This window comes from Syzygium oleosum, unplaced genomic scaffold, assembly GCF_021117445.2.
Source record: "Syzygium oleosum isolate NSW1041296 unplaced genomic scaffold, Sole_v2.1 Sole_v2.23, whole genome shotgun sequence".
NCBI classification, from domain to species: Eukaryota; Viridiplantae; Streptophyta; class Magnoliopsida; order Myrtales; family Myrtaceae; genus Syzygium; species Syzygium oleosum.
Window position 1 is genome coordinate 6,192,310 of NW_026607507.1, and position 25,397 is coordinate 6,217,706.

A 25,397-nucleotide genomic window follows, 5' to 3' on the forward strand; every position below is an offset into this window, starting at 1 on the left:
AGGACATCGTGAGATGGTAACTCTGTAATCGTTCCAATAAGAACTCTTTGTGCAACAACTGACTCGTTCATCCATTTTTGTCAAAACAGGTTAAGAGAAATACTTCTTGTCGTTCAATTGCTATGCAATTTCTTCAACACTCTTTACAAGGAGCTATGATGGATTCTGATGAAGTAGATAATTGCAAAGTGGGTAATACCGAAGCGTGAGATGACAAATGAAGGACTCTAATGGCGCAGCTGACTTTTAAGAAGGTGTATCACTCCAGTAGAAGAGAAACGACAGACAATCGCCCAACCATAAAAGGGTGTATCTCGTTCCTCGTTTTAGTTCATGTCGTGATTTGTCCCTCATGATAATTGGAGTCATGATAAATGTGATACTCTCCTTTCTATATGCAGGAATAATGAAAAATGAGCGGAGTTCTGCAAGCAAACATGATAAGTCATTGCAATGCCAATAAAACGAGAGCACTTAATAGGGAGATAATGTGGCCAAAACGGAGACGAGATTGGAGAGGCACAATATTTCAAGAAATTCCCAAACAAAGCACAATGGAACGACAATGGAGATGGATTGAGGACCAGATGCCAAACTTCATCTAACTCGATGTGAAGCATTTGACCAAAGGGCAAAGTCTTTCCTTCCCCCCCACCAAGCAAGCATGATGGGGCAACATATGTAGAACAAGGCCTCTCACCAACAAGTCATGCTAAGACATCCAATTTAGCACAAAAGGATATATCGTTCCTAAATTAAGTTCAATCGAGAGTGGAGATAACATGTTCCATTTCCTTTTTCAGGGTGGTAAACAGGGCAGGTCACTCAAAGGACAAAGGCGCACATTGACCGCGGAGGCGACACCTCCTACCAAGGAAGCATGCAATAGATAGGGCAAAGCATCCAAGGGACAATGCCCTTAAATATCGAAATAATGTCGAAAAGTCAAGGTGAAGAAGGCGGATGAAGAGAGTTGTCAAACATATAAGAAAGCAAATTCGAATGAAAGGAGTTGTCAAACACCCGAGAAAGCGAATTCAAATGAGGGTAAATTGTATCGTTTCCAATTGCCCATTTTGATTCCATTTTTGATGTGATTCTTTCTTCCCTTGATAGGAAGCATAAAAAAAATGAAGGACAAATGCAAGTGAAGGGTAATGATGTGTCGTTTCCAATCTTTCGATCTATAAAGATTCATGCACTAACACATTCTATTTTATTCTTTACAGGTTTACCAAGTCGCCATGTCACAGGTAAGTACCCTTCTTCCAAAATTCAAATGAAAATCAAATGAAAATTTTCTTCATGAAAAAATGGGGGAGTTTCTGATGTATTTGAGAAAAGAGCACAAAAGTAGAACTGTGAAAGCAAACTTTTCACAAAAATTTTGAATATCATCTTTATCCAAAAATTGCCTTGGTGCTTGGCGGATCATTCATTTTGAATCAAAATTCATTGTGGAGATTAATCAATCCGTGATGATCTCAACAAAATGAAAGGGAGATGTTAATAATGCCAAGTGAGAAATACTTAGAATGAGGAAAGGCAAACCATTTCTAAACACGTCCCGTAAATACTTTGAGAGTTGAGCGGAAAAGAAAACATGTGTTGTTCAAGGACAAGAGATTCATTCGCGAGTAGTACACAGACCAAAATGAAAAGAGGCATTTCTTTCATATATCCTACACACTACAGGTGACCATAGTCAAGCCCCTTTGAGCCTATACATGTGGAGAATTTCTACAAAATACCCTTGTCAAGAACCACCCCACAATGGGGCAAATTCGGAGGTTTTAGTTGACATTCTTTGGAGGAAAAGATGAGAAAGACTTCTTTGCCCTTACTTGTATTAATCTTTTTGTGATAACTTCAGGTGGGTCCTTATGAAAGCTTGAAACATCCCAAAATAAAGATGAGCATTTCTTTCTCTATCCAAACACTCATACCCTTTGTTCAGCCAAGTTGAGCCTGAATATTCATTTCTAAAGCCCGAATGGTGATTATCTCCCTACACTGGGGCAAAGCACGTGATTTATCAAGACAATTGGTACTCATGAGACAGTGTGAAAAACATCTCGAAAGTTTTAAGAGCTCAAAAGATTCAAATGAGCAAAAGTCAAATGAAAATTAGGGGGCATGAAAAAGCAGTGCGCCTGGTAAAAGCAAGGCCAATGCCCATTGAAAAAAAAAGAAAAAAAAAGCAAAAAAAGGAGCATCAAGAGAAGAATTCTTTCGCAAGAAAAAGTGTCAAAAGCAAAATGCTTGCATGAAGAGAAAATTATTACAAATGCAAAAGTCACTAGAGAAAAGAGCAAAGCTCTTGCATTGAAATGATTAGCCAATGGACTTTTGAGACAAGTTGGATTTCAAAAAGTTGAGTGCCTTCAAAAAGATTGGATGATATGGTAATGATGCCATGATAATCACCAACTCCTAAATCCCATTTGAGAATTTCTGAGCCTTTCGAGACTTTCATCGGACCAATATTACAACCCTTTCCCAAGGTCTCTTTTGATTGTGATGATTCAAGTGAAAATAGGGACTTTACAAAGAAGCTGTTGCTTGAAGAAGTGGAGGCAAGGTTGTCTTATCTTATCTAAAGGTTTCTTGACTTGTAAACCTGGCGAAAATGACAATCAATGATTATTTCATTTCTTAGCCGTCAATGCTTATCCGTTGTTGAAACCATGACCAAGCCCGCATTATAGTCCTTACAAAAAACCTCTTGGATTGGTCAATGTGTGCTTATTGCGAATGATTCTCGAAGCCTTCGACATTGGTAGTGTGAGGTATACAAAGAAATCAGGTTTACTTCCCACATTAATGGATGGGATCGAGCTGCCTCCTAGAAGAGTATATAAGAAGTCCTTTCCGACTAAGGAGTTCTCATTTGGCATACTTAACAAGCCCTTTTCATGAGTTAAGATTATTTTGACAAAAGACTTTCTCCTAAGGAAATTTGATGATTAATGACGTCTTTCAAGCCTAAAGGCAATTTTGCGATATTGAAGGATGTTGAATGCTTTCCAAACAATTGAATCCATCCTGAATTGCTCATACGATCAATATTTTCTCATGGATGGTACCCTTTTGATACTGTCTCTCATGACATATAATCAAAAGATATTGATCTCGCTTGGTATGCCTTCATTACCAGAGCATTTGGTATAACACATTCCATTAAATGTGCAGTATCCATTTTGGAATCTTTTGATTGACAGGAACGGCAATCTCTAACAGCCCGAAACCATTCTTACATGAGAAGTCTTCCCCACGTGAGATCGTGCTTTCTGAAGGTTTGTGCGTTTGTCCTTAAATCACGCAATGCAAAGGTTTGTGCATTTATTGCATAACATTTCGATTTCAAAAGGTTCCGGGTCTTTCCTGAACCCTGATTTCAAAAGGTTCCGGGTCTTTCCTTAAATCCCGATTTCAAAAGGTTCTGGGTCTTTCCTGAAACCCTGATTTCAAAGGTTCCGGGTCTTCCCTTAAACCCCGATTTCAAAAGGTTTTGGGTCTTTCCCTGAACCCTGATTTCAAAAGGTTCCGGATTTTCCCTTAAACCCCGATTTCAAAAGGTTCCGGGTCTTCTTTAAACCCCGATTTCAAAAGGTTCCGGGTCTTTCCTTAAACCCCGATTTCAAAAGGTTCCGGGTCTTTTCTTAAACCCCGATTTCAAAAGGTTTCGGGTCTTCCTTAAACCCCGATTTCAAAAGGTTCCGGGTCTTTCCTTAAACCCCGATTTCAAAAGGTTCTGGGTCTTTCCTGAAACCCTGATTTCAAAAGGTTCCGGGTCTTTCTTTAAACCCCGATTTTAAAAGGTTCTGGGTCTTTCCTTAAACCCTGATTTCAAAAGGTTCCGGGTCTTCCTTAAACCCCGATTTCAAAAGGTTCCGAGTCTTCCTTAAACCCCGATTTCAAAAAGTTCCGGGTCTTTCCTTAAACCCCGATTTCAAAAAGTTCCGGGTCTTTCCTGAAACCCCGATTTCAAAAGGTTCCGGGTCTTCCCTTAAACCATGACTTCAAAAGGTTCTGGGTCTTTCCTAAAACCCTGAGTTCACAAGGTTTTGTGTCTTTCCTTAAATCCCGATTTCAAAAGGTTCCGTGTCTTTTTTGAAACCCTGATTTTAAAAAGTTCACAGGTCTATCCTTAAATCATGTTTCTTACAACATAAAGTCCTAAGTGAAAACCTTAGGCACATTAAAATCCCGAGTGAAAAACATTAGATATTTCAAAGTCTTGAGTGCAATTTGCCGTTCATAGGGTTTTAGCCCCTAGGCGGAATCTTAGACGTTCGTAGGGTTTTAGTCCCTAAGCGTTCTTTCAAGGTGTTGTTCCTATTGCCGTTCATAGGGTTTTAGTCCCTAGGCGTGATCTTAGCTGCTCATAGGGTTTTAATCCCTAGGTGGAATTTTCGATGTTTACAGGGTTTTAGTCCCTAAACGTCAAAACAGAGTTCTTTTCTTTGCACGGTGAGCTTCTACAGCCCGGAGCACCCCTTCGACCTGGCGAGCTTTCGCAGCCCAGAGTCTTTTTCCTTGCCCGGTGAGCTTCTGCAGCCCGGAGCACTCCTTCGACCTGGCGAGCTTTCGCAGCCCAGAGTCTTTTTCCTTGCCCGGTGAGCTTCTGCAGCCCGGAGCACCCCTTCGACCTGGCGAGCTTTCGCAGCCCAGAGTCTTTTTCCTTGCCCGGTGAGCTTCTGCAGCCCGGAGCACCCCTTCGACCTGGCGAGCTTTCGCAGCCCAGAGTCTTTTTCCTTGCCCGGTGAGCTTCTGCAGCCCGGAGCACCCCTTCGACCTCGGCGAGCTTTCGCAGACCCGTAGTCTTTTTCCTTGCCGGTGAGCTTCTTCGCCCGGAAGCACCCCTTCGACCAGGCGAGCTTTCGCAGCCCCGTAGTCTTTTTCCTTGCCCTATGAGCTTCTGCACCGGAGCACCCTTCGACCGGCGAGCTGCAGCCCGGAGTCTGTCCTTTTCTTTGCACGGTGAGCTTCTGCAGCCCGGAGCATCCCTTCGACCTGGCGAGCTTTCGCAGCCCAGAGTCTGTCCTTTTCTTTGCACGGTGAGCTTCTGCAGCCCGGAGCATCCCTTCGACCTGGCGAGCTTTCGCAGCCCAGAGTCTGTCCTTTTTTTTGCACGGTGAGCTTCTGCAGCCCGGAGCATCCCTTCGACCTGGCGAGCTTTCGTAGCCCAGAGTCTTTTTCCTTGCCTGGTGAGCTTCTGCAGCTCGGAGCACCACATCGACCTGGCGAGCTTTCGCAGCCCAGAGTCTGTCCTTTTCTTTGCACGGTGAGCTTCTGTAGCCCGGAGCATCCCTTCGACCTGGCGAGCTTTCGCAGCCCAGAGTCTTTTTCCTTGCCCGGTGAGCTTTCGCAGCTCGGAGCACCCCTTTAACCTGGCGTGCTTTCGCAGCCCACAGTCTTTTTCTTTGTACGGTGAGCTTCTGCAGCCCGGAGCACCCCTGCGACCTGGCGAGCTTTCGCAGCCCAGAGTCTTTTTCCTTGCCCGGTGAGCTTCTGCAGCCCGGAGCACCCCTTCGACCTGGCGAGCTTTCACAGCCCAGAGCCTGTCCTTTTCTTTGCACGGTGAGCTTCTGCAGCCCGGAGCCCTTCGACCTGGCGAGCTTTCGCAGCCCAGAGTCTGTCCTTTTCTTTGCACGGTGAGCTTCTGCAGCCCGGAGCACCCCTTCAACCTAGCGAGCTTTCACAGCCCAGAGTCCTTTTCTTTGCACAGTAAGCTTCTGCAGCCCGGAGTGCCCCTTCGACCTGGCGAGCTTTCGCAGCCCAGAGTTTGTCTTTTTCCTTGCCTGGTGAGTTTTCGCAGCCCGGAACACCCCATTGACCTGGCGAGCTTTTGCAGCCCAGAGTTTTTCTCTTTCCTTGTCCGGTGAGCTTTCGCAACCCGGAGTACCACATCGACCTGGCGAGCTTTCGCAGCCCAGAGTTTCCTTCTTTACATAGCAAGACTTCATGTAGTCGAAAGCCCGTTCTTACACGGTATGGCTTTCTTCTTGGTCAAAACCATTCTTACATGGTAAGACCTTGTCGAATAAAAGGATTCCCCTTTTGGATGGTATCCGTAAAAAAAAAAAAAAATCAATCACCCCCATGTCTCAAGCATTGTGCCATCCCATGCCTTCCCCCAATAAAATTTAGGTGTCTTTTATCTTTGAATGGAACTTCTTCGAACTCCCCTTCAAAGAGAGGCAGCTGTTGACACCTAAATTTTACCTATTCATTTAGGGTTTAATTGCATGAAAAATTAGGGATTGATTTTTAATCCCTAAACAAAAATATTTTCATTAAATTGTGTGGCATGTAGACATTAGGCGCATTTGCATTAATAGATTTAGTGAAACATATTTTCGATTATTTTACTTCTTTTTTATTTTTATTTATTTAAAAAAATTAAAAAAATTTTAAAAATGAAAAATAATAAATAATAATAAGAGAGAGAGAAGACAAAGGGCAGCTCTTCCCCGTGACTCTCCCTCTGACACTAGTGGTTAATTCGCAAATAATCAAGTTTAGGTACCGAAAGGGCACTAGTGGATTGCTAGTGTAATCAAGTTCCCGTACCCATTGAATCTCTAGTTCGTAGAAGTGAAGCATTTCTCCCGTATTTTACTTGGGTGTCTAATCGACCTACCAAAAACTGATTAGTGGCGACTCCTAGGTGAAATTGATTTCCATGTTAATAACTTCAACTTAAGTCGCGAATTGGTATGAGCTTGAAAGAGCTCGAGCTAGGTTTAACTTAGTAATCCATTAGCCTAACCCCTTAGGCGGCGGGGCCGATTCGGGTAGGTCGCGACAATCATATAGAGACAACAACAACACCAATAGGTTGAAAAGAGCATAAATAACGCATTGTAAATCCCAGATGTATATCTAGATAAAAAAAGAAGTGAACCCAAATCTAGATCTAACTTTAAATCGAGAGAGAAGAGCTGCAAAATAGATACTAGTTGGTCACAAAATCACTTTCAAATAAGATAAGCCCACTATTGAATACAGTGGAAGAGGAGCTTTGGAGACTTGCGGAGTGCTCGACTTTCAAGAGCAAGAATCTATAGCCAAAGCAAGCGAGCATATCCGGAGAGAGCATATTCTTTAGAGACACCTGCACTTCGATCTTTAGAGCTCACAGGGACAATACTCTCCACTTCCGTGGAGGAAGTAAACAGCGTCTTCCACGAAATCAACGAAGAAGTCTTGAAGAGGAAGAGATAGGGAGATAGGGAGGGAGACTGAGCAATGGAACTTCAGAGAAGGGGCTGGCGGCCGGGAAAGAGAGGAAACCTTAAGAGAAGGAGAGAGGAAATTGTTAAGCGCACTTGCTATGGATGGTGGTATTCACATGATAATTCGATCAAGGAAAAGGGTTGCAGAGCAGGCCTTGGCATTGTTATTTGATCATCTTTGGCACTATAGTTAATTGTGGATTTCAAAATTACATTTTTACTCGTAAAGAATGTCTCCTTAATAAATACCTCAAGAGCACTCGTTATGATCAATAGATAAAGTTTTTTGAAATGCTGAGTTAGCCAAAGGAAGATGGCAATATGTTTTCTCCCAAGTTTAGCTGAGAGTCATGCTATACTATAAAATTTGTACTTTCTCCATTAGAAGAAAAGGGTTGCCAATTACTTATACGGACATTATGAACATTCGCCGATCGAGTGGATTCTACCTCAAATGTTATTTATTTTCCAAATCATACCAATCCTTGAACTCGTGCTGCGCACGAGGCTTTTCAATTAATTAATTGTTTCGCGAACAAAGAAATTCAATCATTTGATCTATGCATCCTTAAGTTTTTTCTTGAAAAGATAACATCGCTTTTATATGGTCTTGCTCCCAATTAAAATTATTTTGGAAAATTTTAAATGAAGGCATGGAGCGGAGCTGTTTCTAAAAGGAAGAATTTTGAATGGATCTTATTTTAAATAATGGCATAAAGTGGCTAAGTTAGTATCAAACAAATGCTTGAATTTGTTGTCTAGCCAAATTTTCATCGATTAGCTTTTCCAATGACAAAGCAAGGATAATTTGGTCAAAAATTTGCAATTGGGTGAAATAAAGGGTCTTAAAATCCAAAATACCAATATTTTTTTTTGTCTATCCCGTCTCTAACTCTCCTCACACTGACTTTTGCTCCGCCTCTCGTAGAGTGCGGGAGTTGGACCCCGCACCCGTGATACTAGTGTTCCCCACCCCTAATCCCTTTACTAGGAGGGCCGCATGCTTATTGGCCAAAAAACACCAAATTGAATAATGAGTTATATGTGGATTCCTCATACTTTCCAATGCTTGAACTCTCATCCACTATCCTGCCATCATATGCACACAAACAATCTGCAATCATCAAAGAAAGAAGGCGTCCCAATTTTTACAAATCAGTACACTTACTCGGATTTTTAGACATGCATGAAAACGCCATGCAGGGTTAGCTTCGGTCCAAAACGTTCGCACCATTGCCTCCTTCCATGCTTACCCTATTGCCCCTCCATTTCCAATCGAGTGAATGAACAAACCGGAAGAACTCGGTCAGAACGAAGAAGATTAGAGGACGCCAAAATCTAGATCGAATTGACGCTCCTCCAGCTGAGAATGGAGCTCGCAATGATGGATTTGAAAGGGGCGAGGAGAGATTTGGTGTCAACAATGGACTCGAGCTGGAATCAAAGAAGCCAGGCCTCTCTAAACTCCTGAGATGGAATTGGCGCTCCTTCTCATCCAACTGACGATGGACCTTGCGATAATGAACTTGAAAAGGGCGAGGAGCGATCTGCTGTCCGGCTACCGGCTTGAGGCTTCGGGAGAGGGACAAAACATGAATCAGCGAAGGGTGGCTCCGGGTCGACGAACCCAATTCAGTGTTGCTCCGGTGCGAGGGGTGATTTGGTGTCGAAGGACCGAGAGTTCAGGGTTGCTCCGGGTCGAAGAAACCAATTTAGTCTAAAAAAGGTTTAGGGTGTGCATGATAACCGTTCTGTTTTTGTCCAGAACTAGTTTTCTGTTCACGGAAATAGGTTTGGAACAGAAACCCGTTTGATAACGCAATTCTATTTTTCTATTTCTGGAATAACTTTTTGCTCCAAAACTGGTTATGGACCAAAAATCAGAACAAAAAAAAAGTAGATTTTCTGTTTCTGGACGAGAAATAAAAACCATTTCTAAAAGAACACGTCTTCTCTTTTTAAAACACATCTCTTCCTAAATCTGGCGAGAGCGATTTTGCCTGACGTCGGCGAGAGCAGCCCTCGCCGAAGAGAGAGAAGAAAAGAAAAAAAAAAGAAAAAAAATAGAAAAATGAAAAAGAGGAAAATGCCCATTGGCTAAAGTATTGTGGGGTAAATGTGTCACAAGTAGTATAATTTGGGATTTTTCGTGTCGTGTCACAAAAAAAAGTTTAAGATAAATTTATAACAAGTGGAATAGTTTAGAATTTTTTGTGATATTTTTCCTATTTTCTAATAGCTATATCGACATAAAATATAGAGTACCGCGACGGTCAAAACACGACCGTCGTGGACGGTGTAATCTCTCTGTCTCTCTCTCTCTCCTCCTCCTTCTCCACGAGCTCACGCGCTGAGTGGTTTGGCTCCGAAACCTCGCGGCGGCGGCGGCGGCGGAGGCGCCGCTCTGGTTCTACTCTCGAGCTCGCGGCGGCAAGAAATCCGCCGATTGCGGAGCTTAACGCGGCGATATTAGCTCCTCGCCGAGCAGCTTCGCGGCGACAATCGGGAGGAAAGCGATGGCGTTGCAGACTGGGGTTTCCAGCTCCAAGGTCCTGATCCTCGTCGGCGCAGGTAATAGCCCTCGTCCGTTCCGCTTCCGCACGTTCGATCGCGACCACCGGCGGTTCCATCGGACCTGTGATTTGGTCGCCGGATTGGATTTGATTCGGGATTCGTGTTGAAGTTTCCAAATGTGTCTCTCTCGGTTGATTTTCCAGCTCCGACGCGGTGATTTTGATTGCTCTTGAGCCTTGCTTTGTGAATAGAGTCGTTAATTTGTGGTTATGATTTTGATTGTTCTTACTGCTGATGAGTCGATGAGGCGTACTTTGTTGACGTGAAGATTGTCTTGTTAAGTTCAATAGTTGAAATATTTCGCTCTGAATTCAGACAATGAGCTCTCTTTGCTACAAAGTGTTTTGGTTTTGTTGGGTCGAGGATTGAGTTTTTGTCACTTGTCAGTCGTCTGACTGATTACGCAGTTCCGATAACCTTTGGCCGTCTGTCTCCGTTTATGGTGCAACAGGTTTGACTGGTTCGATTGTTTTCAATAGCGGACGACTTGCGGAGCTCGTTTCACAGCTTCAGGAAATTCTGAAGGGCGTGGATGAGGCCAATGTCTCGTCCAACAAGTTCGACAGCGCTCTTCTTGCAGCTCAGGTATTGCGCAGCTATTTGCTATCCTTAATTAACTTCATTTTTTGATGCATTCGTTAGCCTCTAAATTTGACAAAGAGTTTTTTTTTATAAGTAAGAGATCCTTATGCAATTGAGTAACCATTTTTGTTGGTGAATACTGCACTGTCTGGAATTATAGTGTTGAGTGAATATAGAAGGATGATGCACATGTTTGGCTTAGTAATAGAATCCTTTGTCCTGACGTGAGAGGATTGAGGATTGTCTATTATATCTATTGAAGGTCATCACTTTCGCTTGAACTGATAATGATAGTTAATGAAGAGTGATGAATAGATTATCTAGTTGCTGAAATTGACACTTTACCTAAGCATATAGAGGTTTACTTGGTTATGCTCAACTTAATCTCATTGCATACAGTTGCGATTATCATTAATCTTTCTTGATATTTTAATGAGCAGACCATGCACTCTCCTGGGATTCACATCCATCTCTTCTTTATCCTCAACAGAAATTTCCTTTTCTTAGTGCCTCATTTTTCTTTGTGCCTTCAGATTAGGCAATTGGCACAAGATATCAAGGAGTTATCCTTGTCCAATCCGATAACCATCTATAATGGGAACTCAACGTCAAGTGGTATGGACATTTTTTCCTATACTACATTGCAAAGCTTATATGGCTCGATGATGTCACAGCTTTTCTATTTACTGTGTCTAATAAAAGATTTTCCGTTTCTTGTTGTCTTTTCTAAATAATCTTTACGAAATGAGTAAGTGCTCTTTCCTCACGAAATTGCTACCTTGTTTGTTTATAAGAGGAGCATAATGAATTTTTACCAGCATGTAGTGCAGTTAAAGGAAAATTCTTCTAGATCAAAAGAAAAAAGTTGTCTGAAGGAGCCAATTTTTCTCGAGTAATTTATTTGAGGGTATGAGAAGAAAAGAATCTGAAAGTATATCATGATAATAAATATTTGTTGCCTAAAGAGAATTTCATGTAGAATTTGCTTTAGCTGCTCCCAAGAATCCTCGGTGTCTAATCCTGGGATTATTCATCTAGGGTTTCTTTCTTGAACACGATCCCTTTGGGATCACTAAGAATGGGAGAGGGAATTAGTTATGTTCCTTCTTAGAGAAAGCAAGTAATAAAAGATACTGTGAAAGAGTGATACGAGCACCGGATACAGTCCATGAGTGGTTTCATAGCATCTGCCAACTTCTTGGTTTTCCTTGTTATGTTGCCAACTATCAAAGTCAGGACTTATGAGTGGTAATTGAGGCCTAATAGTTTGATAGGATCTGAAGAAGCTACAGAAATGCAAATTGGGCTGCCATTTTAGTGAGGTGTGAGAATAGTCGAAAGAGGTGAAGAATTTCCAGTTGTAGATAATGTGAATGATGGAAAAGTTGTTGCGAGGAGATTTTTTCTGTGTGCATTAAATGATGCGGGCACTGTACTTTCTACTGGGTTTTTCCTAGACTCAACATTGTGATCTTCCAAAACCGTCATTTGAGAGGAATAACTAATAAGACATGAGATATCCTGGAGAGCGAAACAGTTTCCACTTTCCAGTACTCTGACGAGAGGATTCAATGAACAGTTTCCAAATCTCCGTGTCCAATTCGGAGGTTTAGTTGCATTTTTAGGGAACTGCTTGCTAGATTTGTACTTGCTAAGTTTTTGCTTTATACTCCAACCAACGCCTTCATTTTGATTGCAAATGGTAGAGCTGCCAGTTAAATGATTTATGGTGCCTGACCTGTGTAAATTATGCAATAGGGTGAAAAAGGTTTGCGTATTTTGTGCTTTTGTGTTTCAATCATCTGGCAGCTCTGGCTTTTTTACTTGTTCGTAGTTTTTTATCATAATATCTCATGTTAGCATCATCGATTGCTTGTTTGTTTATGGATACTTTTGTTGTTTGTGATTGCAGGGAGTTATGCTTCTTACCTAGTACCAGCTGCTGCACTTGGAGCAATGGGGTATTGTTACATGTGGTGGAAGGCAATGTTTTTGACCCATACTCAACTTACAGTTTTTGCTGCCTAAATATTACTGATTTGTGTTCCTTTGCACCCTTATTATTGCCGACTACTGTTACAAGGACATGTACTGATATAAAAATGGACTTTACAGGGCTGGTCATTCACTGATGCAATGTTTGTTACAAAGCGCAATATGGCAAATGCTGTTGAAACTGTGTCAAAACAATTAGAGAATGTGTCTCAAACATTGGCAGTAAGTCAAGAGAGATGATGTTAATCTATAATTACTCCTTTCAGGTTCTTTTCGTGCATGTTTAATATACTATAAGCATCAAATATGCAGACAACGAGGAGGCACCTATCAAAGAGGCTTGAGAGCTTGGATTGGAAGCTCGACGAGCAAAAGGAGATATCCAAGCTTATTGCAGATGATGTAATGAATTCTCTTTCTAACGGAATGTATCTATATGCATCTGCCTAAATATGCATTTAGATGACTCATAAAACTCCCCCCCCGAAAAAAAAAAAAGAACCAACTTGATAGTCAATAGTCAGTACAATCTTCTGCTTAGTCGAGCATAATGCGCGCATGTACTTGTTAATTTATACCTGCACTAATGCAGGTATTTGACGTGAAGTTGAACCTATCTCAAATAGGGCTCAATGTTGAAGTAATCCACCAGATGGTTTCTGGGTTGGTAAGCAGAAATTTTGACTTATGTTATTGTAATGATTAAGCTTTCTTGACTTGCTGGAGTGAAAGTTGGAACTTGCTTGGTGAGCATTCCGATAGCCCTGATGTTGATTTTCTTCTTTGACAGGAAGACAAAATTGAGTTGATTGAGAGCAAACAGGTGAGATTTTTTAACATATTCATGCGCCTGTTTTAAGAAGTATTGCTCATAGTTCTTGGAATTGATCAACTTTACTTGGTCTGTTGATTTATGCAGGATGTCACCAACTCGGGTTTATGGCATCTCTGTCAACTAGCGGATGGTTTTCAAGATGCCCAAAACAGCAGAAAGATTAAGGTCAGCCTCCTTTGAGTTGAAAAAAAAAGAAGAATAATCCTTTGAATAATATTTGGATGTGGATTTTGTATTATTGACAAGTGAGGAGTGACGAATCTTGTCTGCAAGGAGATTTATGCATCTAGTTTTCGCCTTCTACGTTGGCAGGATGTCAGTGGCACACTAGCCAACAACTTGAGATTGCCATATGAAGAGACTTCTGCAAAGGTATGATCTCAAGGATATATTGTCACTTCCTTTACTGTGGCTCTCCAATGACTCTAATGGTTATGTTAAAACTTTCAGGGGCTTCAATTCATTTCCGAAACAAATGGATTGAGCGACATTGAAAATTCAGTCACCAGTGCGAAGATGAATGATTCCAACAGTCTTGTTACGGAAAAGGTCCCAATTACTACACGCAGAATACACAGATCTTATCCAGTTAGGATTTCATTGGCTCGGGGGATAATCTGAAACCCATGATCCTTTTCTTTGTTTGGTCACAAAATTATATCGTTAGTTACCTGACTTACTTCTATTTATTGAATCCCAGAATGTGGGATTAGATTATCAAATTTATAGGTTGCGTTATTGCATCCGATTGCTTTCGTATGCAGTTTCTTCCATTCTGCCCAAATATTTACTTGATTTCATTTGTTGTGTCAATAAGCTTTTGGCCGGCTGTAAATGAAGATAATGCATCTAAGTTGTTGTAAAGTTGTTCATGGAGGGAGCTATATTTCTGTTCCTTGTTTCAGTTGCTTCTCCTGATTTTTTTGTGGGAGATCGTCACCCTAATGATCGTTTCCCTTCCTCTCCACTGTACTACTTCTACTCGTCGCTTCAAAGGGTAGTTTATTTGAACTTAGGAACACAGGGACACGACGTGATTGGTCTTCTGACAGTTTGTGATGTCTATGTCGAGCTAACGTTTTTAAAATTGAAATGTTAGAACTTGTACGTTTGAATGATAAAAGATACACTGACCAATTATGTTTCTGCCTCTGTTCCCTGTATGATGGAGAGATGGTTAGCCTCTTTTCAACAACTCTAAGCTCTCAAAACATTTATCGCCTCATGAACCCATCAGATTTGAAGTCGAGGCCTGGCTGATCTTGATGAGGAAATAATCGGGCCTCAAATGTATCGTCGGTCACGCTACCGGCATGCTAATTGCTTATGTGCTGCGAAATGTCTCGTCAACCTGTCGAAGCCAGCGTCCGTTGCTGCGAGAGAATGTTGCGGTTTGCTGACTTCGTCTTCGTGAAGTTACAACAAAATTCCAGTTACAATATGGGTGCCTTCCTTCTTTCAATTTCTTATTCTGAGAGGACATGTCTTATTTCCAATAATTATATTTTCAGATATATGTAGTAAGGTTAAATGATTATGATATGATACCATCTCCAATCGACGATTGCAGTATACATTCACATCCAATTGACGGTTGGTTCGGGAAAGGCGAGGAGCAACTGATTTGGGCTTTCTTCCAAGGTTCGGCCCGGTACATTTTTGGGCCGGGCCCAGATTCGGCCAACTCCGAAACCGACTAGGCATCCTACGCTTTCTTCCGCCACGAACCATCGTCGTCATGACAAGAGGAAGCGTCTCGTTCACATCCTTTCTCGCATGGACTCTGACTATAAAACCTAGGGCTCGGAAGCTTCCCTGCGTTGCTCACGACTTGGCGTAGATTTTCCCCCAAATCCTCAATCCACTCGCTGCTCGCAATCTCCTCTCTCCAGAAGGTACTCCTCTCTCTTCGATCTTCGATTTCTCCCTCCATCTTTCCCTTTTCCGAGCTCGGGACGCGCTTCAATCGATTCAGCACGACCGGTTTAGGGTATAAAGTTCTGATTTTTTTGAGCCGATTTGCATATCGGATGGCGTGATTTTGGTATTTCTCCGATACCCGCCGTCCCGAAGGTTGTTTTGATTGATTTGTGTCGATGGTGATACGATGAGGTGTGATTGAGTTCTGGGTTTTTTGTGTGCGCGTGTGTCTCAGCTTTCTGAGGGGAATCTGCTGCCATGCCGAAGAACAAGGGTAAGGGAGGTAAGAATCGGAAGAGGGGTAAGAACGAGGCCGACGACGAGAAGCGCGAGCTGGTGTTCAAGGAGGACGGGCAGGAGTACGCCCAGGTGCTCCGCATGCTCGGCAACGGCCGGTGCGAGGCCATGTGCATCGACGGCACCAAGCGGCTCTGCCACATCCGGGGGAAGATGCACAAGAAGGTGTGGATCGCGGCGGGGGACATCATACTCGTGGGCCTCCGCGACTACCAGGACGACAAGGCGGACGTGATCCTCAAGTACATGCCCGACGAGGCCAGGCTCCTCAAGGCGTACGGAGAGCTCCCCGAGAGCACCCGCCTCAACGAGGGTATCGCCGGGGGTCTTGAGGAGGATGAAGAAGGTCCCGGCGATGATTACATCGAGTTCGAGGACGAGGACATTGATAAGATATGATCTGTTTCAATTGCTGGAAGCTGTTTGCATTAGTTGTGGGATGTTTCATACTATTGAGCTGTGTTTAATGTAGCGAATTGGCCAAAGGGAGATTTTGCGCTATAAGTGGATCCCAGATGTGGGGTGAACACATGTGTAATACTGGAATTATGCACCATATTTCATAAATTTTCTTGTCGTGCAAGTGTTGTTGCTTTAGGGTTCTATGCTAAGTATTGTTCCTGAGGATTTATACTTGCACCTCTCTTGTTATCCCAACACCGGTCTTTAAGCTAATGCATTTTGGTGTTGGGTGGCACTTAAGTTGTGAGAACGGAGTTCTGTACTTGAAGGGACATCGATCCCTTGGCAAAGGTATTAGGAGATTCGTCTGCGAGTATTTATTTCATATTTGTTAAGATTAGGGAGTTTGAAGGCAATTCGGCTGGTCATGTGTGCCGTTTTTTCTTCTTTTTTGGGTCACAGAGGTGAAGTGAGCTAATTGCAGGTTCATGGGAAATAGAAAGTGAAACAATCTTGAGGATAGGACACCCATCATTCGCAACACGATAGTGCTATTTTGACGTGCATTAGTTGGCTATCCCCTGCACTACAGTGAAGGGGAATGATGGTGTTGTAATGTCTTGTGCCTCTACTTTTCTTTCATCGATGTTCCTAACAGCAGGTACTGGTCAAAGAGGCATTCCAATTGCGTGAGTATTTTCGATTCCATAAGTTGGTTCAGGCCTGATATCGAACTTATTAGAACAGTCATGAAACGCCCATGTCTAGCAAATCATATGATAATGTGAAAGCACTTGATTCATGCATTTACAGAGAAAATTCGGGTTGGCATCTGGCAGTTTTAAACTGCTGTATATACTTGGATGCATTCCAACGGAGAACTGACTTGTCTAGCTGGGTTAATTTGCCAGCACCAGGACGCTGTGTTGTCTGCATTTGGGAAGCGTTTGCTAGGATTCTGAATCATCGCATTCGATTTCGTTCTTGCTTTCCATTTGCTGCTTGCGCTTTCTGTCTGTTCCACTTGGAACATCATCTGGTGAGTCTTCCCTGGATACCTGCAAAAACAGGGTTTTTCTTGGCAGTAAATTATATTTATATTGCGCGAATCTTCTGACTGCGAATGAACCATCCAAACTAGTTCTGCTACTTGGCTCCTAAATTTGTGAACGTTCCGGAGCATGCGTGCTCGATTTGCTATATAAGTGCCTTATAAATTCTTCTGAGCTAAGACTCGAAAAAAAGTTATACCTTTGCATACGCCTTTGGACATTGTTGGCTTGGCACTGTTTTCCGCCTCGATACGCTTCTCTTATTAGTAGCTTTAGGCCTGTTCCTAGTTGGTTTTAAGTCCTTCCCATCCCCTGATGCTCTGAATGACAAGGCATCGAGATGGACAGATACTTCGTTAGATCCGCAACTTTCAATTTCTTCTCCTGCTACATCAAGCAATCTTCTCTTGACTATGTTCCTTGGCGGAAGTTGCATGTCCACATGACTTCCGACTGATGGGCTCTCTAAAACGCGAGTTGCCATCCATCTTTCGAGCCAGCTCCAACTCATGTTGGGTTCTCTTCCTTCAGTTCTTGCTTGCCTCTTCTTAGAACAAATCCTTAGCTACAAACAGGTAGATTATTATATAATTGAGCCCAGTTCTAGTTGTCAAACCGTGTTTTTTTAGGTTGGTTGGATGTACCTGTTGGGAGAATGCATATGCCAGAGCTCTCTCACGCCTGGTTGTAGCTTCCAGTCTGCTTTGAATCCTCATTTTCGATATGTTGCTACTTACTGTGCTATCGTTCCACTCTTCCTGCAACATTGATGCGCACAGAAGTTACACACAGTACAGCCTTAACTTTTGGGATTACTGTTGGAGGTTCTGAAGCATGGTTTTTGCTGTCCAACAGTATGTTAGGGAGAGCCGGGATCAGTTTCGAATCACTTCTAGAGTCCTGGTACCTTACTGTGTGAAAGGAACTTCTGTGGTTCTTCAACACTTAGACGTGTGTGTACCTCGTTTGATTTGGAAATATATTTCATGTTGATAAAAACTGGCGAAAGGTGTTTATATTAGTGTTCATGTGTACTGATATAGGATTGTCAATGAAAAAAGTTTGGTTTCTTCTCTGGGAACTGAGTTCATCTCAGGATGCGTTCGTCACTAATTGAATTCGAGAATCAAGCCGAAGTGGAAGAGAAATAACAATGATGATCTTGGTAAAATGGCTCAGGCTATTATCCCTACGGGGCCCGGTGCCCTCATAGACTGTTGGATTGACGTTCGACAGATCTCAGCCGTTTGGCAGATTTAAGTCCGAATGGGTGTGATTTGCTTTTCGATCTAATAGTGAAAATCTGTGGGGGCACGGTGCTTGACGTAAAATGGCCCAATTAATTACAAACATGTACGGTGAAGTTTCTGGCTGTTAAGGTGCAGGTACGTACAAGAAGTAGCCACTGTGGCCATGAATTTTACCTTTGGCTTTGAGACTAGAGTTCTGAGTTTATGCTTCTGGTGACTGAAGGCCAACTTCTCATCTTGTACTGCGAATACTTGCACAGACTTTCCTGTTTGAACTTCCAAGGATGTACCGATGGAGTCCTTGCTTGGGCTCTCTGCTGCCGATACAGCACATTGCTCGCTCAGACTCACTGATATATCTTCCATGTTCTTACGCCTAGCCTGAATTTGTAATCCATCCGATGTTTTAGCACTTATAACACAAATGGTGATTGTAACTAACTTATCCTAATTGACATTGCTGACGAGAAAACACTGGTCCAAGATAGACTTTTTGTGCTAGTGGATTGTATCCTAGAATTTGATATTGTGGCCTCACCAGGAATCTTCTGAAAGCTGATTGAATGATGATAGCTGCATCGTCTTCATGGAACAATCTGGACATTGAATTCTTTTGCTTTTCCAACAAACTTTCCTTCTCTCCATTACTATCGATGTCTGATTCAGTTTCTACGAACGGGGGGCTTATTGTGGCTTCATAGCTCTTGACAGAAGCAGAATCTTCCTCCGCCAGAACTGAATTGAACTCGTCACCGCACAGGTATGATCTCACGACGCTCCATCTCGTCCTCTCGGCCACACCGCTTCTTGCCTGATAGAATCAAATAGATCGCGACTAACACAAGTTACTGACATGATCTTAACAGCGAGACGCATTTTCAAGGGGAAGAACATACATTGGTCTCGTGCAGACAGGAGGGTCGGCTTCTGGAGAAGACACTCTTCACCCGCTCTCCAGTGAGACCCATCTTTGATCTCCACCCACCAGCCACAGAGAGCAGGAATTCTCAAATGAGTCTTCCCCGAAATCACACTGAAGCTTGGGGAAATGATGAAAGTCCTCTCAGATTTATAGCAAATCCTATAATAGAGAGAAGCGGTATAAGTAAGGGAAATCTTCTCATATGGAAGGTGATTGTTGGGTGATCAGTTTCCTTATAAAAACGGGATGATCAGTTAATCAGCACATGTTAGCTAAGTACATATGCAGGTTCTGTGGGGCATGCCTGTGAAACAATACTTTAGAGCTGGACTTGAAGGACCCTTTATCATCAGAAAATAGATGAGGGAAACTGAAAAAGTGAGGCTGAGTTGGTAAGGATGGATGGATCCGAGACGGACATACAATTCAGTTCAGCCTTTTTTTCTTTCTTTCGTGGCCTGTCACTTTGTGCACATGGCTCTCACCCCATTGGCCTCTTGGAATCGAGCTTTGCTTGGTGGGTGGGCTATGTCTGTCTATTCTTGCTTCTTCAGCCTTTTCCTTGGCTGAGTCTATCCCTTCCTTTCTTGGGTCAATTGCCTCCAGGGTACTTCGGTTGATCATCATCAGGCAAGGAAGCATGAATGGTCCCAAAGTGGGTCTTGTGTTTTGATTGAATAGTTCTTCAATGGAATTTGTAGCGCGTTGATTTTAACAGACTTGTAATTTGAATAGGTAATTCAGGTATGAAATTATTGAACTTGTGTCATGAGGAATTGAACTTGCATTGTACGTCTAATTCACACTCGCTTCTATTCCTTAGTGACTCAGTCGATGAAGAGTTCCCGGGCATCGAAATCTCACAGGAAACAGAGGAGTTAAAGGGCAGAAAGGCAGTGATGGGGAAGACCTAAGGAAGGGGCAAAAGAGGAAGACGAATGTTCATCTTTGTTGGCTGATCCCTCCGTCATGTTAATTCACAAAAAAGGACCACCAATGTTGTCTCTGCCCCGTGCCGTTTCGCATGCCTTGGCGCATTGGCCAGGCTAAAATTTGTTCTGCTGCAGCAAGTGAATAACATGTCAAAAAAGCCAGGCGAACCATCACGCGGAGGCTGGCATTTCGTGTTCAGTTGAAAAACACGAACTTCAAACGGTTTCTTTGTTCCTCAAATTATTCATAAAATAAGTTATCGATATGTATTTAGTCGTTTCATAAAGTTTAGAGTGTATTTTATACTTGAATGTTTTCCTCGACCGGAAAGTGTTTTCGATTGATTTATTATTTTCGGCTAGCCAAACGGTTGAGAGTCTAGAAAACGAATTCCCAAAAAATGGTTTCCCTCAAACAAACGCACCCAAGTTCAAGTGATCAAGGAACAACCCTACTCGACATTATTTCCGCGCAAGATGACTCCAACCATTAGACTAATCGTAAGGTCAGGGGCCGGGTCATAACTCATTCCCCTCGAGGTATTCTCAAGATACTCGTGGTGGGTCCTAGGAAAGTGGCATCACCAAGAAATTAGTCATCGAGCTGGCAAGAATTGACCTCCCCTCGTCATGCTAAAAAAGGATCAACAAATATTTCCACCGTTTCTATCCTGGGGGAATTTCGCTACTCATTCTTGAATGTGCCTAAGCTTTGGTATAATGGTTAGGATGTTTCACTTTAACTTGAAGGTAAAAAGGATTAAGGGTAAGGCTACGCACCTTCGCCTCAACAGACCTTCGGGTCCAATGAAAGACTTTCACAAACTTTGACAGGCTTATGATCGGCGTCGACACGTGCATGGAAGACTTACCATAAAAGATGCTTTGTGAAAAAAATATGTAATTGCTTTGCATCGTCATGCATTTGCGGGCAAGATTTGTAAGCATGACACTAAAGCACAGTTCCAAGGATTTACTGAAGTGCAACAGTCATGAGATATCAAGCAACTTAAGCTGTCCAGCTATGGTGGAGATAAACTTACTTGAGACTTATCAAGAGTATAGGATCGTATATTCCTACAGAGTAATCAAGTTTCATCATCTTGATCATCCATCTCCTCAAGAATAACATCTTTCGCCAAAGAATTTGTTGCAAGCCATCCCGAACGATCATCTTCACGATGCCCTTTTTTTAGCTTTTGATATCTGCAGAAATCGACGTGGAATTACAGACATAGCAGCTGACAAGAAAAGATACGCTCACGCGCTTTGCCCAAGCCAAAAGAGGATCACGCGTTCTCAGATGAAAATGAAGTAGATAGAGTTACGGGTTGTTTTACCGTGTCAAACTAGTGGACAAAGGGTCATTATCAATGCAAAAAAACAGCCGCCTGAGAACTAGTATGGCAACTTGCGTGTATATATATCTGTTGGGGAGAACCGCGGCAACAATTCACCAAAAACCAAGCCAATTCAGGATCAATATCTCTCTCGAAACTAAACCGACCAAAATCGACTTTATTCCAACAACAACCCACTATATTCCAGCAATATAAGCTCGCAATTATAAGGAAACAAATGCAACAATCGACACCAATATTTAACGTGGAAACCCAAAGCGGGAAAAATCACGGACCGCCCAAAAAACTTCCACTAATCACCAAGAATAGTAGGATACACCAAGTTCTTCTCTAGTCACACACTAGAGGCACAACATCAACATTACAACATCATTTTCATCATCGCGAAGGTGGATTTACATAAAACGGAGAAGAAAACCCTAATCGTGAATGGAGAGTTCGGAGGAGATTCTCAACGAACGAAACTAATCAACTCGTAGCCCTCGGTCTCACGAACAACATACTAAAATTTGAGCCAATTCCGACAATGTTTAGCCTTCGAAATCGGGCCGCGAAGATGCGCTCATTTTCTTTCTTTGCTTCCCCTGCTTTCTTGGTGAGCTCTCGGTAAAGTCACTCTCTGTTTTTCTCTCTCCTTCTCACTTGGGCACACACACACGAAGCAGCCCCTCTTTTGTTCTTTCTTTTTCACCTTTTGACTTTCTTTTGTTTTGTTTATTTTTGGTTTAAGTACTAACTGGGCCCCGCATAAGGTGGACCCAGTCAACAAATCTCCCCCTCCACCTCATGTGGGAAGTTCCATCATGCCCGCTTTGCTTCTACAAGAGTCAAGTTTCATCACGGGCAAGGCTTTGGTCATCATGTTAGATCCATTGTCGTCGGTGTGGACTTTCTCAAGTGAGAAAAACTTCTCTTCTAATTTCTCTCGAACCCAATGATACTTCACATCAATGTGCTTCGATCTTGAGTGCAACACCGGATTTTTACTAAGATAGATAGGACTCATGCTATCACAATATAGAACGGTCTTCTCTTGCTTTAAGCCCAACTCTTGTAGGAATTTCTGCATCCACAAAAGTTCTTTACCTCCTTCGGTAATAGTGATATACTCCGCTTCAGTCGTAGACAAAGTAACACACTTTTGCAATCTTGACTGCCATGAAACCGCTCCCTCTGCAAAAATCATCATGTAACCCGATGTGGACTTTCGAGAGTTAACATCACCAGCATAGTCCGCATCTGAATAGCCACTCAACTCAGGCATTCCATTTCCATAACACAAGCAGAATCTGGAAGTGCCTCTAAGGTACCTCAAAATCCATTTAACAGCAACCCAATGCTCTTTACCAGGATTTGACAGAAACCTACTCACAACACCAACTGCATGAGCAATATCTGGTCTTGTACAAACCATTGCATACATCAAACTACCCATGGCCGATGCATAAGGAATTTTCATCATCTCTTCCTTCTCTTTCTTACTTGTAGGACACTGGTCATTATTCAACTTGAAATGACTAGCAAGTGAAGTACTTACCGGTTTACATGTGCTCATGTTGAATCTTTCCAACACCTTGTCAATGTACTTCTCTTGAGATAGCCAAAGTTTCTTGTTCAACTTGTCATGAGTAATTTTTATGCCAAGGATTTGCTTTGCCGGACCTAAATCCTTCGTTGCAAAAGCTATACTCAACTCATTTTTTAAACTCTTGATTTTATTATCATCATGTCCGACAATCAACATATCATCCACATAGAGTAGGAGGATAAGAAAATCATTATCCGAGAATCTTTTAATAAAAACACAAGAATCAGAGTTGGTCTTACCATAGCCGTGATCTTCCATGAATGATTCGAACTTCATATACCATTGCCTTGGTGCTTGCTTGAGACCGTACAAACTTTTTCTCAATCTACATACATGATGCTTCTTGCCTTCGACTATAAAACCCTCCGATTGTTCCATATATATTTCTTCCTCTAGTTCTCTATGAAGAAAAGCAGTCTTTACATCAAGTTGTTCAATTTCTAAATTCAAGGTGGCGGCCAATCCAAGAACAACTCGAATAGAATGCATTTTTACAACCGGTGAAAATATTTCTTCAAAATCAATTCCTTTCTTTTGACGAAAGCCCTTCACGACAAGCCTAGCCTTGTATCGTGGTTGCAAACTACTTTCTTCCGTCTTCAACTTGTACACCCACTTATTTGTGAATGTTCTTTTGCCTTTAGGTAACTTCACCAATTCAAATGTGTGGTTCTCATGCAATGATTTGAACTCTTCTTGCATGGCTTCATACCACTCGTTTTTTTTATCACATGACATAGCCTCTTCATAAGTTTTCGGCTCTTCTGCATCGGTGAGTAACACATACTCATGTGGCTGATATTTCTGTGAGGGCTTACGTTCTCTTTCAGATCTTTTAACCTGAGGTAGGACCGGCTGTTCTTACTCAACTGGCTCAACTGGCTATTCTTGCTCAACTGTTTCACCTGTCTCATCTAAAGGATCAACATTTTGTGAGGATTCACCATCTTCGTGATTTCCATGTACTTCTCCCTCGTGATTTCCACCCAATACGGTAGGAGGACTTGGGCTGAAACTAACATAATGTTGAGCTACATTCTTTGGCCTCCCTAGCTTGTCAATGTCTTCAATGGTTTGATGCTCAAAGAATATCACATCTCGGCTTCTAATGATTTTCTTTGCAACTGGATCCTATAACCTATAGCCAAACTCTTCATGTCCATAACCCAAGAAGATACACTGTTTAGACTTGTCATCAAGCTTTGACCTTTCATCTCTTGGAACATGCACAAATACCCGGCAACCAAAGACTTTCAGGTAATTATATGAAACATCTTTCCCACTCCAAACTCTTTGGGGAACATCCCCCTTAAGAGGAACTGATGGAGAAAGATTTATCAAGTCTACTGTTGTTTTCATCGCTTCACCCCAAAATGACTTAGGCAATTTCGCATGAGAGAGCATACACCGAATCCGATCATTAATTGTTCGGTTCATTCTCTCCGCCACTCCATTTTGTTGTGGTGTTTTTGGAACAGTCTTCTCAAGCTTGATGTCATAATCCCCGCAATAATGTTCAAACGGGCCTCTATATTCACCACCATTGTCAGCTCGAACACATTTCAACTTCTTCCCGGTTTCTGTTTCCACATTGACATGAAATTGTTTGAAAGCCGCAAGCACTTGGTCTTTAGATTTCAAAGCAACAGCCCATACTTTTCTAGAACAATCATCAATAAATGTCACAAAGTACAATGCACCACCAAGTGTTCTAGCATCCATGCAGCAAACATCAGTGTGAACTAAATCAAGTACATTTGATTTCATATGTAGAGAGGAACTATGAAATGAGAATCTATGTTGCTTACCTTTAAGATAATGAGCACATTCCTTCAGATTTTTCTCCTTCAATGGTAGGAGATTCTTTCTCGCAAGAGTTTCAAGCCCCTTCTCACTTGAGATGACCGAGTCTCATATGCCATAGATCAACTGAGGAGTCCTCCACTACATTCACATCTTCCTTGACCAACTTAGCTTGCATGGTGTAAAGAGTGCATGTCTTCTTACCCTTAGCCACTATCATGGAACCCTTGGTCAATTTCCATTTGCCGTCACCGAAGATATTGCAATAACCATCATCATCCAAGGCACCTGTGGAGATCAAGTGAAGTCGAATATCCGGAACATGTCTCACATTTTTCAAAAGCAAACTACATCCAACGTCGGTCTCTAGATGAACGTCCCCTATGCCGATAACCTTGGAAACACCACTGTTTCCCATCCTAACACAACCAAAATCACCGCTGCGATAGGAAGTAAAATAGTCACGCCGTGAGGTGACGTGAAATGAAGCTCCGGAATCAACAACCCAACTAGAGTCTTGGCATGTAAGGTTCACACAAGTGTCATCACAAATGAACAACCAGAGTCTCGCCGTCGGATGCCACTGCCGTTGTAACTTGCTTTTCTTCTTTCTTTCGATCTTCATTTCTATCATGGAATTTTT

At 42.3% G+C, this 25,397-nt stretch overlaps 3 protein-coding genes across 4 annotated transcripts; 2 read left to right on the plus strand and 1 right to left on the minus strand.

Moving 5' to 3' along the window:
• Nucleotides 1–9,609: 9,609 nt before the first annotated feature.
• LOC115666264 (uncharacterized) lies at nucleotides 9,610–14,131 on the plus strand. The gene is made up of 11 exons (XM_056321552.1): nucleotides 9,610–9,812; nucleotides 10,267–10,400; nucleotides 10,931–11,012; nucleotides 12,310–12,380; nucleotides 12,513–12,614; nucleotides 12,705–12,794; nucleotides 12,985–13,059; nucleotides 13,183–13,215; nucleotides 13,312–13,392; nucleotides 13,540–13,599; nucleotides 13,678–14,131. The coding sequence occupies exons 1-11, from the start codon at nucleotides 9,758–9,760 to the stop codon at nucleotides 13,846–13,848; spliced, it is 954 nt and encodes a 317-aa protein (XP_056177527.1). The 5' UTR covers nucleotides 9,610–9,757; the 3' UTR covers nucleotides 13,849–14,131.
• Nucleotides 14,132–14,960: 829 nt separating this feature from the next.
• On the plus strand, nucleotides 14,961–16,071 carry LOC115662046 (eukaryotic translation initiation factor 1A-like). 2 transcript variants are annotated; one of them, XM_030584214.2, is made up of 2 exons: nucleotides 14,961–15,122; nucleotides 15,383–16,071. In XM_030584214.2, exon 2 carries the CDS (start codon nucleotides 15,406–15,408, stop codon nucleotides 15,841–15,843), a length of 438 nt encoding a protein of 145 aa, XP_030440074.1. In that variant the 5' UTR covers nucleotides 14,961–15,122; nucleotides 15,383–15,405; the 3' UTR covers nucleotides 15,844–16,071. The 2 variants fall into 2 exon arrangements, with proteins under 2 accessions (XP_030440074.1, XP_056177528.1); XM_056321553.1 differs by lacking the exon at nucleotides 14,961–15,122 and adding an exon at nucleotides 15,197–15,217.
• Nucleotides 16,072–16,558: 487 nt separating this feature from the next.
• On the minus strand, nucleotides 16,559–19,364 carry LOC115662045 (protein IQ-DOMAIN 33). The gene is made up of 6 exons (XM_030584211.2): nucleotides 19,045–19,364; nucleotides 18,687–18,959; nucleotides 18,323–18,529; nucleotides 17,543–17,656; nucleotides 17,098–17,463; nucleotides 16,559–16,904 (listed from the first exon to the last, which is right to left on the minus strand). Exons 1-6 carry the CDS (start codon nucleotides 19,114–19,116, stop codon nucleotides 16,797–16,799), a joined length of 1,140 nt encoding a protein of 379 aa, XP_030440071.1. The 5' UTR covers nucleotides 19,117–19,364; the 3' UTR covers nucleotides 16,559–16,796.
• Nucleotides 19,365–25,397: the final 6,033 nt, after the last annotated feature.